Source organism: Aspergillus eucalypticola (genome assembly GCF_003184535.1).
Source record: "Aspergillus eucalypticola CBS 122712 chromosome Unknown BO83scaffold_8, whole genome shotgun sequence".
Taxonomy (NCBI): Eukaryota; Fungi; Ascomycota; class Eurotiomycetes; order Eurotiales; family Aspergillaceae; genus Aspergillus; species Aspergillus eucalypticola.
Window position 1 is genome coordinate 40,032 of NW_020290282.1, and position 12,793 is coordinate 52,824.

Sequence of the window (12,793 nt, forward strand, 5' to 3'; positions counted from 1 at the left end):
CTCCAAATGGGAACCAGTTCCTCGGGTGACTCTCAAGGTTTTGGATGGGTCTTCTACTTTCCCTGGTTTAGATCGATTTTTATTTCTTTTTAATTTTATTATTTTTTTTTTACTATTATAGATATAATTTATTTATTTTAATACCTTTCTTTTCTGGGAGAGAGCAGAGCAGAGAGAGGGGAGAGCAGAAAGAGTGTGAGTGTGTGAGAAAGGAAGAGGGGGGTCTTTTTCTGAATTGAGCATTGCCCTTTTTTTTTCGTTTTTTTCTTTTTTTTTCCTTTTCCTTTTCCTTTTTCTTTTCCCTTTCCTGCATTTTCTTTTTTGGCTTTTCCCTCTCTCTCACCTATTTTCCCTTCCCTTCCCTATTCATTTTCCATTTTATTTTCTCCATTTTTTCTATTTTCCATATTATTTTAATTTTTTCTTTTTCCTCATTCTCTCAACTCCCACACCCCATAGCCCCATTTCATTTTCCAGAAAATGAATTTCTAGGTCCCTCCCCATAGCCCCCCCTCCCCTCCCCATTTGCTTCTTTTCTATTTTTGTGTTCACTTTCCTAATATGATCACCATAATCTAAGGGAAACGAAATGCATAGGGCATCTGTCTAGTTAGATAGATGAAATAACAATTGGACTGGGCGATACAAAATCTTGCGTCATCTTCAGATTCAACTGCGAGACAAGAAACTAGACTAACTAGCTAGCAATCGGACACTACTTACTTACTTACTTACTTGCTTACTTATGTTTTGATTTAATTCGAAAATTGTTAATATGATTCATACTACAGCATTTTAAGTAACTGTAAGAAAATAAAAATGAAAAAAGGCTAAAACGCCCAGGGTGTGCGGAAAAGGGGACACCTGAAACTCCGCTGTTGAGTTGAGCTGAGGCAAGCAGGCAAGCAGGCAGGCAGGCAAAGTAGGCATGTATGTATGTACACAGTATGTATGTAACTATGTATGTATATTAATTACGAAGGACACAAGGACTACTACTATTACTACTACTGCTTTTTACTTTGCTGGTGCAGACGGCAAATGACTATGTATTTTGTAATAATAAAGTATTATGTTATGTTAAGTAGTTTTTCTATTTAAGCAGCAACAAATATCTAATTACTACTAACTAACTACTAAGAGGCGGACACGGGACGGCCACAAAAAAGAAACGAGCGTTGAGCCCAAAGTCAAAAGACCAAAAGGGCAAAAGCGAAAAGGAGAGAAGATAGATAGTACTCCGTAGTTAGTAGAGAGAACGTAAGTACGTAGGGCAAGGGGAAGAGAGAGAGAGAGAGCGCGGAATGAATGGGGGTTAACAAAGTGTGGATTTGTGCGCGAAAGAAGAAAAGGCAAAATACAAGCAATAGGGAAAACATGGAATGGCGTCTGGAGTACGACAACTTCAGTCAGGCACAGGTCCTATTTTTTTTCTCTTCTCTGCTGTACTCTTCTCCTTCATGGTTAGCCACTGTGGAATATGGAGGACCTACTCCATAATTTTCTTTTCTGTTTTATTTGACTCTACGTTTCGTTCCGTGCACTCTCCATTTGTGGCAGTTTTGGCGTGCGGGAATTCATCATATCCATAGGGGGGCGGCGTGGGTGTGGAAGAGGTTACGGAGTACGGTGGGCTCGCAAGCTTCCAGAGGAAGGCAAGTAGGTTGAACCTGGGTGAGAAAAGTAGGCTACGCCCAAAAGGGATTGTGAGTGTAAAGGGGGGGCGGGGGGGAGGAAGAGAGAATGGTGTAGTTTGTGCCGTGTCTATACAAAGTAGCGTGTCGGGAGGGGAGTGACCAGTGACCAAAAGAGAAAGGCGTGGGAAGAGGAGGGTAGACACGAAGATGGTGTGGATCAATGGGAAACGAAAATAATGGGAAAGAAAAGGGAAGAAAAAGAAAATAGGGAAACGGGAAAGATTGCAGGAGGGTAGGCAACGCCAAGAGTTAAGCTTAGATGCAGCGACCAAGGTTCGCCTTGAGCCCTTGAGGGTGTTTCAAGGTAGCGGGGAAGTGGCGGCAGATCACAAAGATACGTCAAAGGGTATACCCGTTCCGTGGGGGAGGAAGTCACTGGACGACTAGAGATAAAAAAGCTCCCAGGAATGGAGTGGGCCAAAAACCCCACCTGCTAGCCATGATTGACTGGCTGTCCCTTTTCCTTTTCTTTTGCCTTTTTGGATCTGGCAGGCCTTTTAGCAGGTACCTGGTTAGTACGCTGATGTGGTAATTCAAATGCGCATTCAACTGCGATACCGGTAATGTTACCACAGGTACACCACCAGAACTGAACTGCTCTGCCGACGAGAGGCGAGAAGGAAGAACAGCAGATGGCACATGGAATGGGGGTAATAGCCAAAAGGCTGCCTCGAACTCATTCTGTCAAAAAGAGAAATTAAAATTTGTTGGTTTTACGTCGATTTCCATCCACCCCCCTTTAAGATTTCTATATCACAGTCGGCAGCCAATGGCGGCAGTCCTGCGACGCCATAATGCAGAAGACATGTTGCGCAAGCAGCCAAGACCCAAGTCCATATACTCATGATTGGTGAATAATTCATCTGAGTCTAGTAAAGATGTGGTTAGGGAGTTAAGTTGGTAGAGTTGATGACTTGGCCGACTGGGAACGCCGTAGCCGGAGGGCCATAGGGCGCGCGGGCTGGCTGCAGGGCCTAGGAATCCCCGTAATACCGCTAAGCAGGAGGGATCTTGGTTGAGGCGGTATAGCAACGCAATGGGGCGGCTCATGCTGAATGCTGGGAAATTCTTGGTACACACAGGAAGTAAGTACCCTTTTGCAGCTGCACACTATAGAGCACTACTCCCATGCCTCTGCGCGGAGTTTCCATCGAATATTCCTCCTGTCGAAGGTATTGTTCGGGTTCGTTGTGTGCATGCATGGTCGGCGGTGCAGCATTCGGCGCAAGGCCCAAATGTATCATGCGATGGGGTGCACCGTGCGTTACAGGGAAAATCCATCCATCAGAGATCTAACAATGAAAGTTTGATTCTCTTTGGTATTATTTTCGTGGCATGAAAGGTCAACTCGTATTGCAACCTTGTCCGACCAGTTCATGGTTCTTAGCCGATTGACTAGTATAGACTGGGATGAAAGGTTGGTTCGGACTATAGGGCGACTGTCGTCACATACTTTTTGGGTGGTCAGATATCTACAGTACATATACTACATAACTAGCAAGCTCAACCCGCACTCTCATGCAAGTAGAGCAAATTAGATCGGACTAATCATCAACATTTGCTGCACAATTTCAGCCATGATGCTGTTGGTGATGATTTCGGGGAAGGGTTGCTGCGGAAAAGGGCAGAGGGTCATGCAGGATGACGACATGGCTTTTTGATTGCAACGCGTTGGACGGAACTTCATTTGCAATTTGCGTGTTCTGCAGGAGTTGGAGCTCTCGCGTGTTAATTAATATGGGGGTCGGAGTCTGCCGTCATGAGGTATTTGCCTCTCTTGGTGCGGAGTCGACCACAATCCTCCTTCTCGTAGCCCGAGGGTGTGCGAGAATGATTCCGAGGGACAAGTAGACTGTTATCGAGGTAAAGTAGTAGACAAGCACCCGTGCTTGCATGAGATTGTGTGGATGCGAGGGATCTTTCTTTCCCTCCCCTCTTCTTGTTGGTAACAAGTAATATCCAACACGCCCCGCCTGACGATGCGGAAGAGAGCACTTCCATCCATCGCGGGCATTCCAATACTGAATTAGAAAACCACTAAACTCATCTTCTAACCCGCGATGCCAAAATGAACCAGTCAATTCAGGGTCACGCCAACCTGATTCTTGATTTGTTTCCGTAAATAAAATAGCCAAGCTAATGATGGTGATGGTGATATGATGATGATGAATCAATCTCTTGCGGTCGCAAAATGCTACGAGACCCTGTCATGGTAATTTTCCAAACGTGACCTCCAAAACAAAGATTATACATTAGAGGTCGTTACACCGGATATTTCCTCAGCCACTAGACTTGTGATCAACTTACTTTTGTACTATCTTCCCCCCAGGAAGAGCACACTACTACACTACACTACTGTACATAGTAGAGATAAATTAATTGGAACCATCTCCGATTCAGATCGCGACCACGTTACCGGGATTGTATGGGCTGACCCGCTCCGTCCTCGGTTCTGGCTGGGCTAGTGACATGGTACTGGAAACCAATTTCCATCCATTCCCATGGCTTCCTGCTTCTGGGTCCCCCCAGTTGTCGTCTGCTCTGCTTTTGCTTCTCTGGGATTAAAGCCAATCCAGCAAGACGAGAAACGGGGCAAAAGTGTCCATGCTCCGGTCTTAGCTTGCCCCCCATCGTCCTTTCTCCCTCCTCCTCCTGAAAGATGTGACTTGACTTGACACTACGTATTAGGGATGGAAGTGGGTGGGTGGGTGAGAGGGAAGGAACCGTCTCTCACCGACGTCAGAGCGCGGGAACTGGGTAGGCCGCGCCCTACGCTAGCGGCACAGCTCAAGAAATTCGAAATCCGCTATAGGTCGGAAAAAGGAGGAGGATAGAACACATCACACGCAACATCCACCTCCATCAAGCAGGAGCAGCAGGATGGGGCACACATTCTCCAGTTGACAACACTCAGGCGAGTACCCATCATTGGTACGGAGATACACTAGAGGAGAAAGGACTTGGTGGATGCGAGAGCAGCTGAGAGAGATGATTTGAGTTTGTCCTAGTAGACGGAGAGGCTCGAGACACTATGATTCAAGCTGGTAACCCCCAACTCTTTGCTTTGTCGTTGTTGTTGTTGTTGGTTAGGGCCATGAGCGGCTGAATATACACGCACTACTACTACGACGGTAAAGATATTAGAAGAAAAGAAAATAGCAATTGGTCAGGAAAAGCACTACCGACAATCACGCTTAATCCAACCACCCAGGCCGTTCCTTCCAAGAGGCTCATCTTAGACTTCCAACACCAGATACAAAATGTGTACCAAAATACTACTTACTCCTACGCCCGTCTCCAAGCCGCACAGTCTATACTCTATAGTAACGACGTCAAGGTGGATGCCAGGGAGGTGGCGGCCGCGATGGCCATGACTCCGACTGACGGACGCCCACTTTCTGCAACCGTTCGGCTGGGGCGTTTTTTTCTCTTTCATTGCTGTCCACAATCCTAGCCCCCAGGGCGATGGTCTGTGAGTGTGGCCACTGGAGGATCAATATGATAGGTACAGCTCATCACCTCTCGGGCTTAGCTTAACTTAAAGTTTCTTCCTGGTCCCCTCCAGGAGACAGGGTGGAACACTTCGATTCGATGATAACAGCCTAATAGGCGAGGGTTGCAGGACTGAGCGACAGGGGAAATTTACTAGATTGATGCTGGTGGATGACCACATGCATCGGGCCAAGATCGAGTCACTCGTCGTGCATGCCGACCATCGGAGTTGGCTGCGCGAACCAGTTTAGGTCGGATCCCTGGGACTGAGCTGAATGGGGGAACTGGAGACAATGGCTTCTACTAGGGGAAGGGGGCTGTCGCGTGGTGCACAACTCTGGGTGACAGTTGTAACTGGAGAAAATTATTACTAAGGGACTGGAATTCTCGAATGAGCTCAATGGATGGAGTAGTGGGAGAAAAAAGGGACCAATTCCCATTGGCTACAGACCAACAACCATCCTCTCGTCATACCGGATTGAGCAGGTGCAAGAACAGGTCCCCATTGCTAAAATGCCCCAATAGGGAGGGGCGGCTGAGCGAAAAGAAATCAAAAAGAAAAAGTGAAAAAGGAAAAAGAAGAAGAGAAAAAAAAAAAGGCGGCGACGGGAACGTGGGTCGGAAAACCCACACGGTTTTTTGGCACGAGGCTGGCCATGCGGGCGACAAGAGGAGCCTTTTCTTGAAAATCCTCAGAAAGGTTCGAAAATCTCCAAAACGCTCAAAAGTTCTGGCCCGTGGATCGATTCAATGGAGGAACCGCAAAAGAAACATAGTTGGGCCAACACCTTTCACCCATCCGCGCGCGCGACCCCCCTTGAACTACTAGCACTAGCAGTGATCTAGGGTGGATTCATCGCGGTTGGGGGAATCAATAGTAGTCCGTGGCTCCGTCTCAATCGGGATAAGTCTGGGTGACAGCGCCAGGCCAAGCTTCCCACTTTCGCCTCCCCAATTCTTCAGACTTGAGACACAAATTGGACTTTTACGCAAAATGGCAAGTCGACAGGCGAAACTATGGGATGGAAACATGGTACTGGGACCTACCAAGTGTCCCAGTACGAGGGTGTGGATTAGCCACTAAGGTTATGAGGCGTCTACTTTAAATGACCAACCGCATTAAGAGGCAATCAAATGTGAGCTTAGTCGTAAGTAGTAATAGTAGTACTACCTACTGTATATGCTGTGGGTTGGAGAAGAACTCGGCCTGCAATTCGAAGGTGTATACGCAAACATTCATTGCTTACTGCCAATTAGTAGTATGTATGGTGTTGGGGATGAAATTGCAAGCTGTGAGGGGGTTATTACAAATCTCCCGGTCGCAGTTCTCACACGAGTCTCCAATTTACAACCTACAGTATACCTAAGTGGTAGTAGTAGTATCTTGCCTCTTTTCTTTTTTAATTATACTTACTCCATCCGGGGTTCCTATTTGAGGGAAAAGAGGGAGGAGGAGGAGGGTGGGAAAGGGACGCATCATCAGTGAGGCGTTGCAGAAGGGGGCGAGTGCGACGAGAGTTTCCCTTCTCACTTACTTTTTATTTTACTCCATCTCTATCCGTAGTCTACCTTCCTGGTTCGTATCCACTGAACACACACACACACACACAAACAAGTCCTGCAGTCAATGGCCGAGGAATACTACCTACCTACCTATGAGAAGCGTCTCAGAATGGTATCTGAATCCTGGCTAATATTCATGTGCAATAATATATTCTGTACCTAGGGTTGTTTCAACACACTCACCCGCCCGTGCCCCCGGTCATTCGCAATGCTTTCTCTAACAATACATGCCATGCCACCTGTGATAGTATCTACTTGGCTTTGTGGGCCAATAGAGATCGCGATCACACTTGATTACTACCTAGGTATTGTAGTGTAGTATCTCTTCCTGACGCATGATACTTCCCAACTCTCTACTTACTTACCTAGAACTGTATGCAGCTCCGTTTCTCGGCACGGAAATAACGGTAGGATGAGGATGATGATTACGGGCAACTTCAGACCGAGAGGGTTCGGTTATTCAATAGTACTATACGGAGTAGTGTAGTTAGACGAACATAAGCGCATATCCCTTATCATTCTCGTGACGGGTGACGGGTAACTGATGTCTGTGATGGCCGACTTCGGGGTTGGGTTGTTGCTGCTAGTTATGATGCAATTGGCGGCGGCGGGCCAGGAAATGCCTTCAAAATCCGCTTACACACCTCAACTAGTTACAGTACTAGTTACCACACTCTACGGTCGCAGAGAACTAAACTACTATAGCAAGTAAATGATAATAATAATACCGGCAAGAGTAAACGAAATTCTTTTGCAACGAGAGAGAGAGAGAGCGGCAAATAGGATCTATGCGCCTATGTCTGGTCTTTCCAAATACTCCTATCTATCTATCTATCTAAATATCTATCTATTCTACGCAATTGCTCATTCTCGGGCAACCAGGATTGCTTGCTTGCTTGCTTGCTTGCTTTCTTGCTCCACCAGAAAGAAGGGTGTGGGATTCCCCGAAGAGGCGAGCCGAAATCGCTAAATGGAAAAAGAACGATAGGTATGCGCGGACTGGGGGCTTGTACGGAAGTTGAAGAGGCCCAAGCGGGTGTGCATTGCGTAAACTTCAGCAAGAATAATCCCGCGACCCGAGATTGGAGGGGACGGGGGGGAAAAGGGAAGCGGAGGTTGGGTTAGAATAAAAAATAAATGATAATAATAACGAGATTTTTGTTCGGGGCTATTTTTGGTCGAAAGGAATGGGTGATGAGTATCTACGGAGTGGTAGACAGAGAGAATGTGTATATTCAGGCCAACCTATACAACAAGAATCTAACGATTACTATAGGATCAAATCAGAAAAGGTACTTTTGACTGACGACGACAACATCTGAGACGCAGCTTCAGATGGTCACACAAACTTGAGGTCCAGTTCCGTTCCTTTCAATGGAGGGGGTGTTTGTTTGAAAAGCCCAGCTCCCGGCTTGGCTGATTTGCCTCTTGACCGCCGGATCCGCTTTTCCTGGGCGGAACCGTGCCTTTTTAGAAAAGAAGAAAAAACGCCACCCAAGTAGAGCGTCAACCATCCGGATCTCACCGCTTTTCTTATGGCTGTCAACCACCACCCCTCCGGGGTCTCCAACAACAACAACTAAAGGGGGGGAGGAGGAGGGGAAGGCAGCAGTAGTAGCAACAACTGACGCTCACCTCGACTCAGTCCATTGACAGATAGACTCCATACTCAGCGGCGAGACTGGTGTAAGTTCCCATCAAATCCGTGCCTTAGCGGCATAAGGTTTGCCCTCTTTTGCAGGGATTGCACCTAAGCCTATCCTGGCATCTCGTAAATTACCGAATGAGGAAGCGCACCCACCCCCTTGACACGGCACATCATCCCCAAAAACGCGTAACTGGACCCAGAAACGGTCGGCCAATCATCAGCCACAACCCACTTTGAGGGGGGTGGGAGGGGGCCCGTCCTGACCCTTTTTTCCCCTAAACCATTGCGGGGAGTCCCGATCGGGTAATCCGGTGGGGAACCCTTTTCCTAATTGCTCACTCCAAAAAGAAAAAAAAAATCGAACTAAATCAGTCAGTCAGTCAGCTCGTACCGAGTCGAGGCCCAATTGGAGCGGAACCGCTACGCCTTCCTCATTTGCTGTATGGCTTCGTGGTCTGGCCTTACAGCCAGCCTTCTTTTCCCTACCTACCTACGTTAGTCTCTGTCTTGTATAGCTCCAGCCTACTTAGTACGTACTCACTTACTCTGTAGGTTGAGAAGGCAAAGCATCACTAGTTCGGTGGCGAAAAATCATGGCTTGAGCAGAAGAAACAAAAGAAAAATTTACAAAAACCAATTGAAACTCTCGGGGAAAGACACTCTATTTTCCGGGATTGGACGGTAGTCTGTTCCCCCCCGAAGCCAAGTTTCCACGCTTTTGACTTTGGTGACAGAAGCATCGACGCAAAGCATGGAGCACATCCAACATATGGGCAGTAGTAGTAGTATCGCCAATTGGATATGAGCCATACACAGGAAGTAGACTATTTGCGGTGGGTAAGTAGTAGGGCCCTTGCACCTCTCGCTAATTAGATGGTTGGTATACTCCATCGTTGCCGGTGAATCCATTCATTCTTCCACCTTAGGGAGAGTTCATATTCGTCGTGTTGTTATAATTAGGACATTTTAATCTCGCTTCTTCACTGGGCGGTGGATAAACAACGAACGTCTAGACTGGCTATACACTTGACTATCGGCGCCAAGGGACATAGAACCAAGAACATTTCCGAGGATTCCGAGATGAAAGGAGAGAGGGGGGGAAAGTATTTACCAAAATGCTTGAATACTGTATACTACGCATTGATAAAGAGTTGACTACTGTATGATTGCCAGCAAGCAGGTAGCAGTAGCAGTAGTGTAAACTAAATCTACCATCTCACTCCGATCAGATAGAACATCACGACCATCATCAACAATCTTGAGCTCGGCATCTCGTCGATCATTCTGACGTCGGCAATAAATAGCCAGCCAGCTACCAGCTAGCTAACCTAGCTAGCTAGATCAATAGATGGATAAGTGGCACCAAGCACCCCTCTCTCTCTCTCCCAATCACCAACCCACGCCAACATCGAAGCAATAATCTAAAATCCCATATTCTTCAGGAACACGGACGATCATCATTCAAACTGCGGACCCCTACCTAGCTACCAGTCCACAGCAAGCCAAGCACGCAGTAAGTATCTAGTAGCAGCATACACTACAGTAAGACTATGGATTCGAACTAATAACCCTAAGTAAGCATAGCAGCCATTGGCAATCAAATTAATCAACCTAGAAGCTGGGCAACGAGTCAGGCATTTCCTTCCTCCCCCCCCCCTTTTTTTTGTTTATTATTATTTTCGTGGGTGATTTTAAACACCATCTGTCAACCTGCACGGGGCTCCTTTCTTGGCAGATCCCACACGGCAGATCGTCGTTGATTGGCATGATGGCGTTTTGGGCTTACTTTTGCTGCTCCTATCTTACTGTAGGTATAGATGTAAGTATAGCATTCTTAGGTCAGACTATACCATACTTAGGGAAGGAAGGAAGGAAGGAAACAAGAAGAGGGTACGTAAGATTAGTGCTACGCGCTTTTTTTTTTTGTTTCAACGTAAAGAAAACAAATGATGAGGGTATTGGAGTGTATCATGTGCCATAGATACGAGTACTACTAATTCACACCCCAGTACTAGTGGTAGTGAACCATCCACGGAAAGTATAAAGCGAGATATAAAACAGAGAAAAAAAACTACTACGAAACTTAACTTCAGCACCATCTGTGATGGTATCCATAGATCGCATCGATGTATCTCAACCAATATCCCTCCTATTATTTTTTTAGAAACAAAAAAAAAAAAAAAAAAAAACAGATACTCGAGATTCCCGCGGGAAACCAAAAAAAGAACCCCGAAATTAAGACTACAAGAACACCGAATAGCGGGGCTGAATAATAGTATGGGCATGGGACGCGGGGACCAAGAGGAAGAGGCAAAGAGGAATATACTAAGCAGTAACTAGAACATGAAGTGAACTTTCCATGATTCTTCTTTTGCAATTTTAGGTGTAGCGTTGGCGTTGGCGTGCCAGTTTCTTTTCTTTTTTCCACCTCGTAACTCGGGAACCCTAAATGAGATGAGATTTTATAGTTTGGTTTGATCGGTGTCTCTACTAACTAAGTAGCTAACTAGTAGGTATTTGGGTCGGGGAGGAGGGCAGGCGCGGCATGCTGGCGTATAGTTCACTTTTGGAGTCATTTAGATGGGGGTTTGTGAAGGTTTGTTAATTGGAGGTGATGGTGGTAGTGGAGGATGGGTACAAATCAGTGAGTGGTTCGTTCCCGTGGCAGCCCATACCCAATTTTTGACAGTCCCCCCCCATTAGCGATGGATCCCTTGTCCAATTGTTCATATTGGTTGGTTCTTCATCCACTCAGCTCGCAAGCTCACTCGCTCGAACCTCCTCCTTCTCCCCCTCCCGCGTTGTCCCCTAGTGAGCTAATTTTTTTGGGGCATGCATGGGTCCGCGGATGTGGATGGAGAGGGACTGGCTGACTTAAAGACGAACCAGAAAATAAAAAAAATCAGGATGGGAAATGCGAAAAAGAAATAAATAAATAAAAGAAAATCCAAAACAGGTAAAAGTGGCGTGGGACCACAGCCCGAAAAGGGAAGCCCTGCCAAGATGAGAATGAAAGGTCATCCATCAATCAATCAAGCGCGGCAAAGCGAGAAAATCCAGTTCCCGTGCGGCAGGGGAACTGGACTACTTGCGCTCTGCTTTGCTTTGCTTACTTACTGTTGTTAGTACTTTCTTGACTACTTTTCTAACCAATTTACGGAGGTGCTCCAGATGTGTCTGTGTGTTCCTGTCTTGTGTCCCACTCACTAACTATTGCGCAATTGCAATAGTAGGTAATGTGTCAGAGGAACCTGAGTCGTTCAAATGGGTTCCTGATTGGTTCCCTACCCCGATATACCACCGCGACTCAAACCATTCGGGAGATCCACATCCGCTCAATTTACAGTCCGATGGAAATGTAAGAAGTTAAGCAATCTGCGTCACAGGTAAGAAAGTAAGCAGCAAAGCATTTGCCGTGAGATTCCGTCGCCTGTACATGCATACATACATACTTACATGCCTAGAATGAGGACTTGCAAGTCTCGGTGGGAAGTAACTCCATCCAACAGAACACATAAGAGGTAGAGGGAGGAGCCATGGGCGGGTCTGGTTTAGCGTGCAAACTAAGATCCAAACGCAACAGAGCAGAAATCACCAGTCACGCTATTGGCAAACCACGCTATGATTCAATTTGCTCAATCCCTGGACTAAGCAAAAGCAGGGAGGGCATGTTAGCCACATCCCCGGGGGACGGCAGATAGTCGATAGCCGAGCTTGGCTCATACAGATAACCCAATCACAGTTGGGGCCCCACAGGAGCTGACGCGTGCACATCCTACAGCGCTATACCTTCTTGGGGTGATGCTTTCCCCGTTTCAGTATATGGTTTGTTGTCAGCAAGGGTTCCTTTTGTCATGGTTTTTATAATATCGAATTATCATAGTTATTGGATGGATATAATTTACGCAGCGCGCAGGCCATGCAAACCTGCTTTGTTCGAAAAATTACTCTAGAAATAATCTTATTCAGAACGTTCTGTAAGTACTTACCCAGCAGAGTGGTAAGTTTTTTTTTTTCACTTCTCGCTTGGTTACAGATAGAATCTAAACCAGACAAAAGTAAAAGATAGACATTACCCAAACAACTCTAATTAACTCTGTCCAAAAGTCAAGAAGTTAAAGCCCGTATCGGCCTCCATTCTGAACCCCGCAAGCCCGTTGACCAGAATCCCTGCGTGCGATCCTGGCGGGCTCCACCACCCACCAGGACACTGCCACTCTCAGGGTTGCGGGCTAGCAGCCACCTGAAACGCGCCGGCTCATTTCTTGGCCCTGTCGAAAGGGTTGGTCAAAAATGAAGTTCTAACGCCAGTCCGGGCTCCACCGGGCTTACTCTTCAAGAACATGTAACTGAGCTCTGGTTGGCTTGGCCATGATATCACTTCCCCCCTCCC

General features: G+C 46.7%; 1 protein-coding gene across 1 annotated transcript; it reads left to right on the top strand.

Moving 5' to 3' along the window:
• Positions 1 to 1,227: 1,227 nt before the first annotated feature.
• Positions 1,228 to 1,645, top strand: BO83DRAFT_232081 (uncharacterized protein). Its single transcript, XM_025526905.1, has one exon. The coding sequence runs from the start codon at positions 1,383 to 1,385 to the stop codon at positions 1,590 to 1,592; it is 210 nt and encodes a 69-aa protein (XP_025389518.1). The 5' UTR covers positions 1,228 to 1,382; the 3' UTR covers positions 1,593 to 1,645.
• Positions 1,646 to 12,793: the final 11,148 nt, after the last annotated feature.

Excerpts from the sequence above, each read along its gene's own strand:
- BO83DRAFT_232081 (XM_025526905.1), top strand. The coding sequence starts at position 1,383 with ATGGCGTCTGGAGTACGACAACTTCAGTCAGGCACAGGTCCTATTTTT.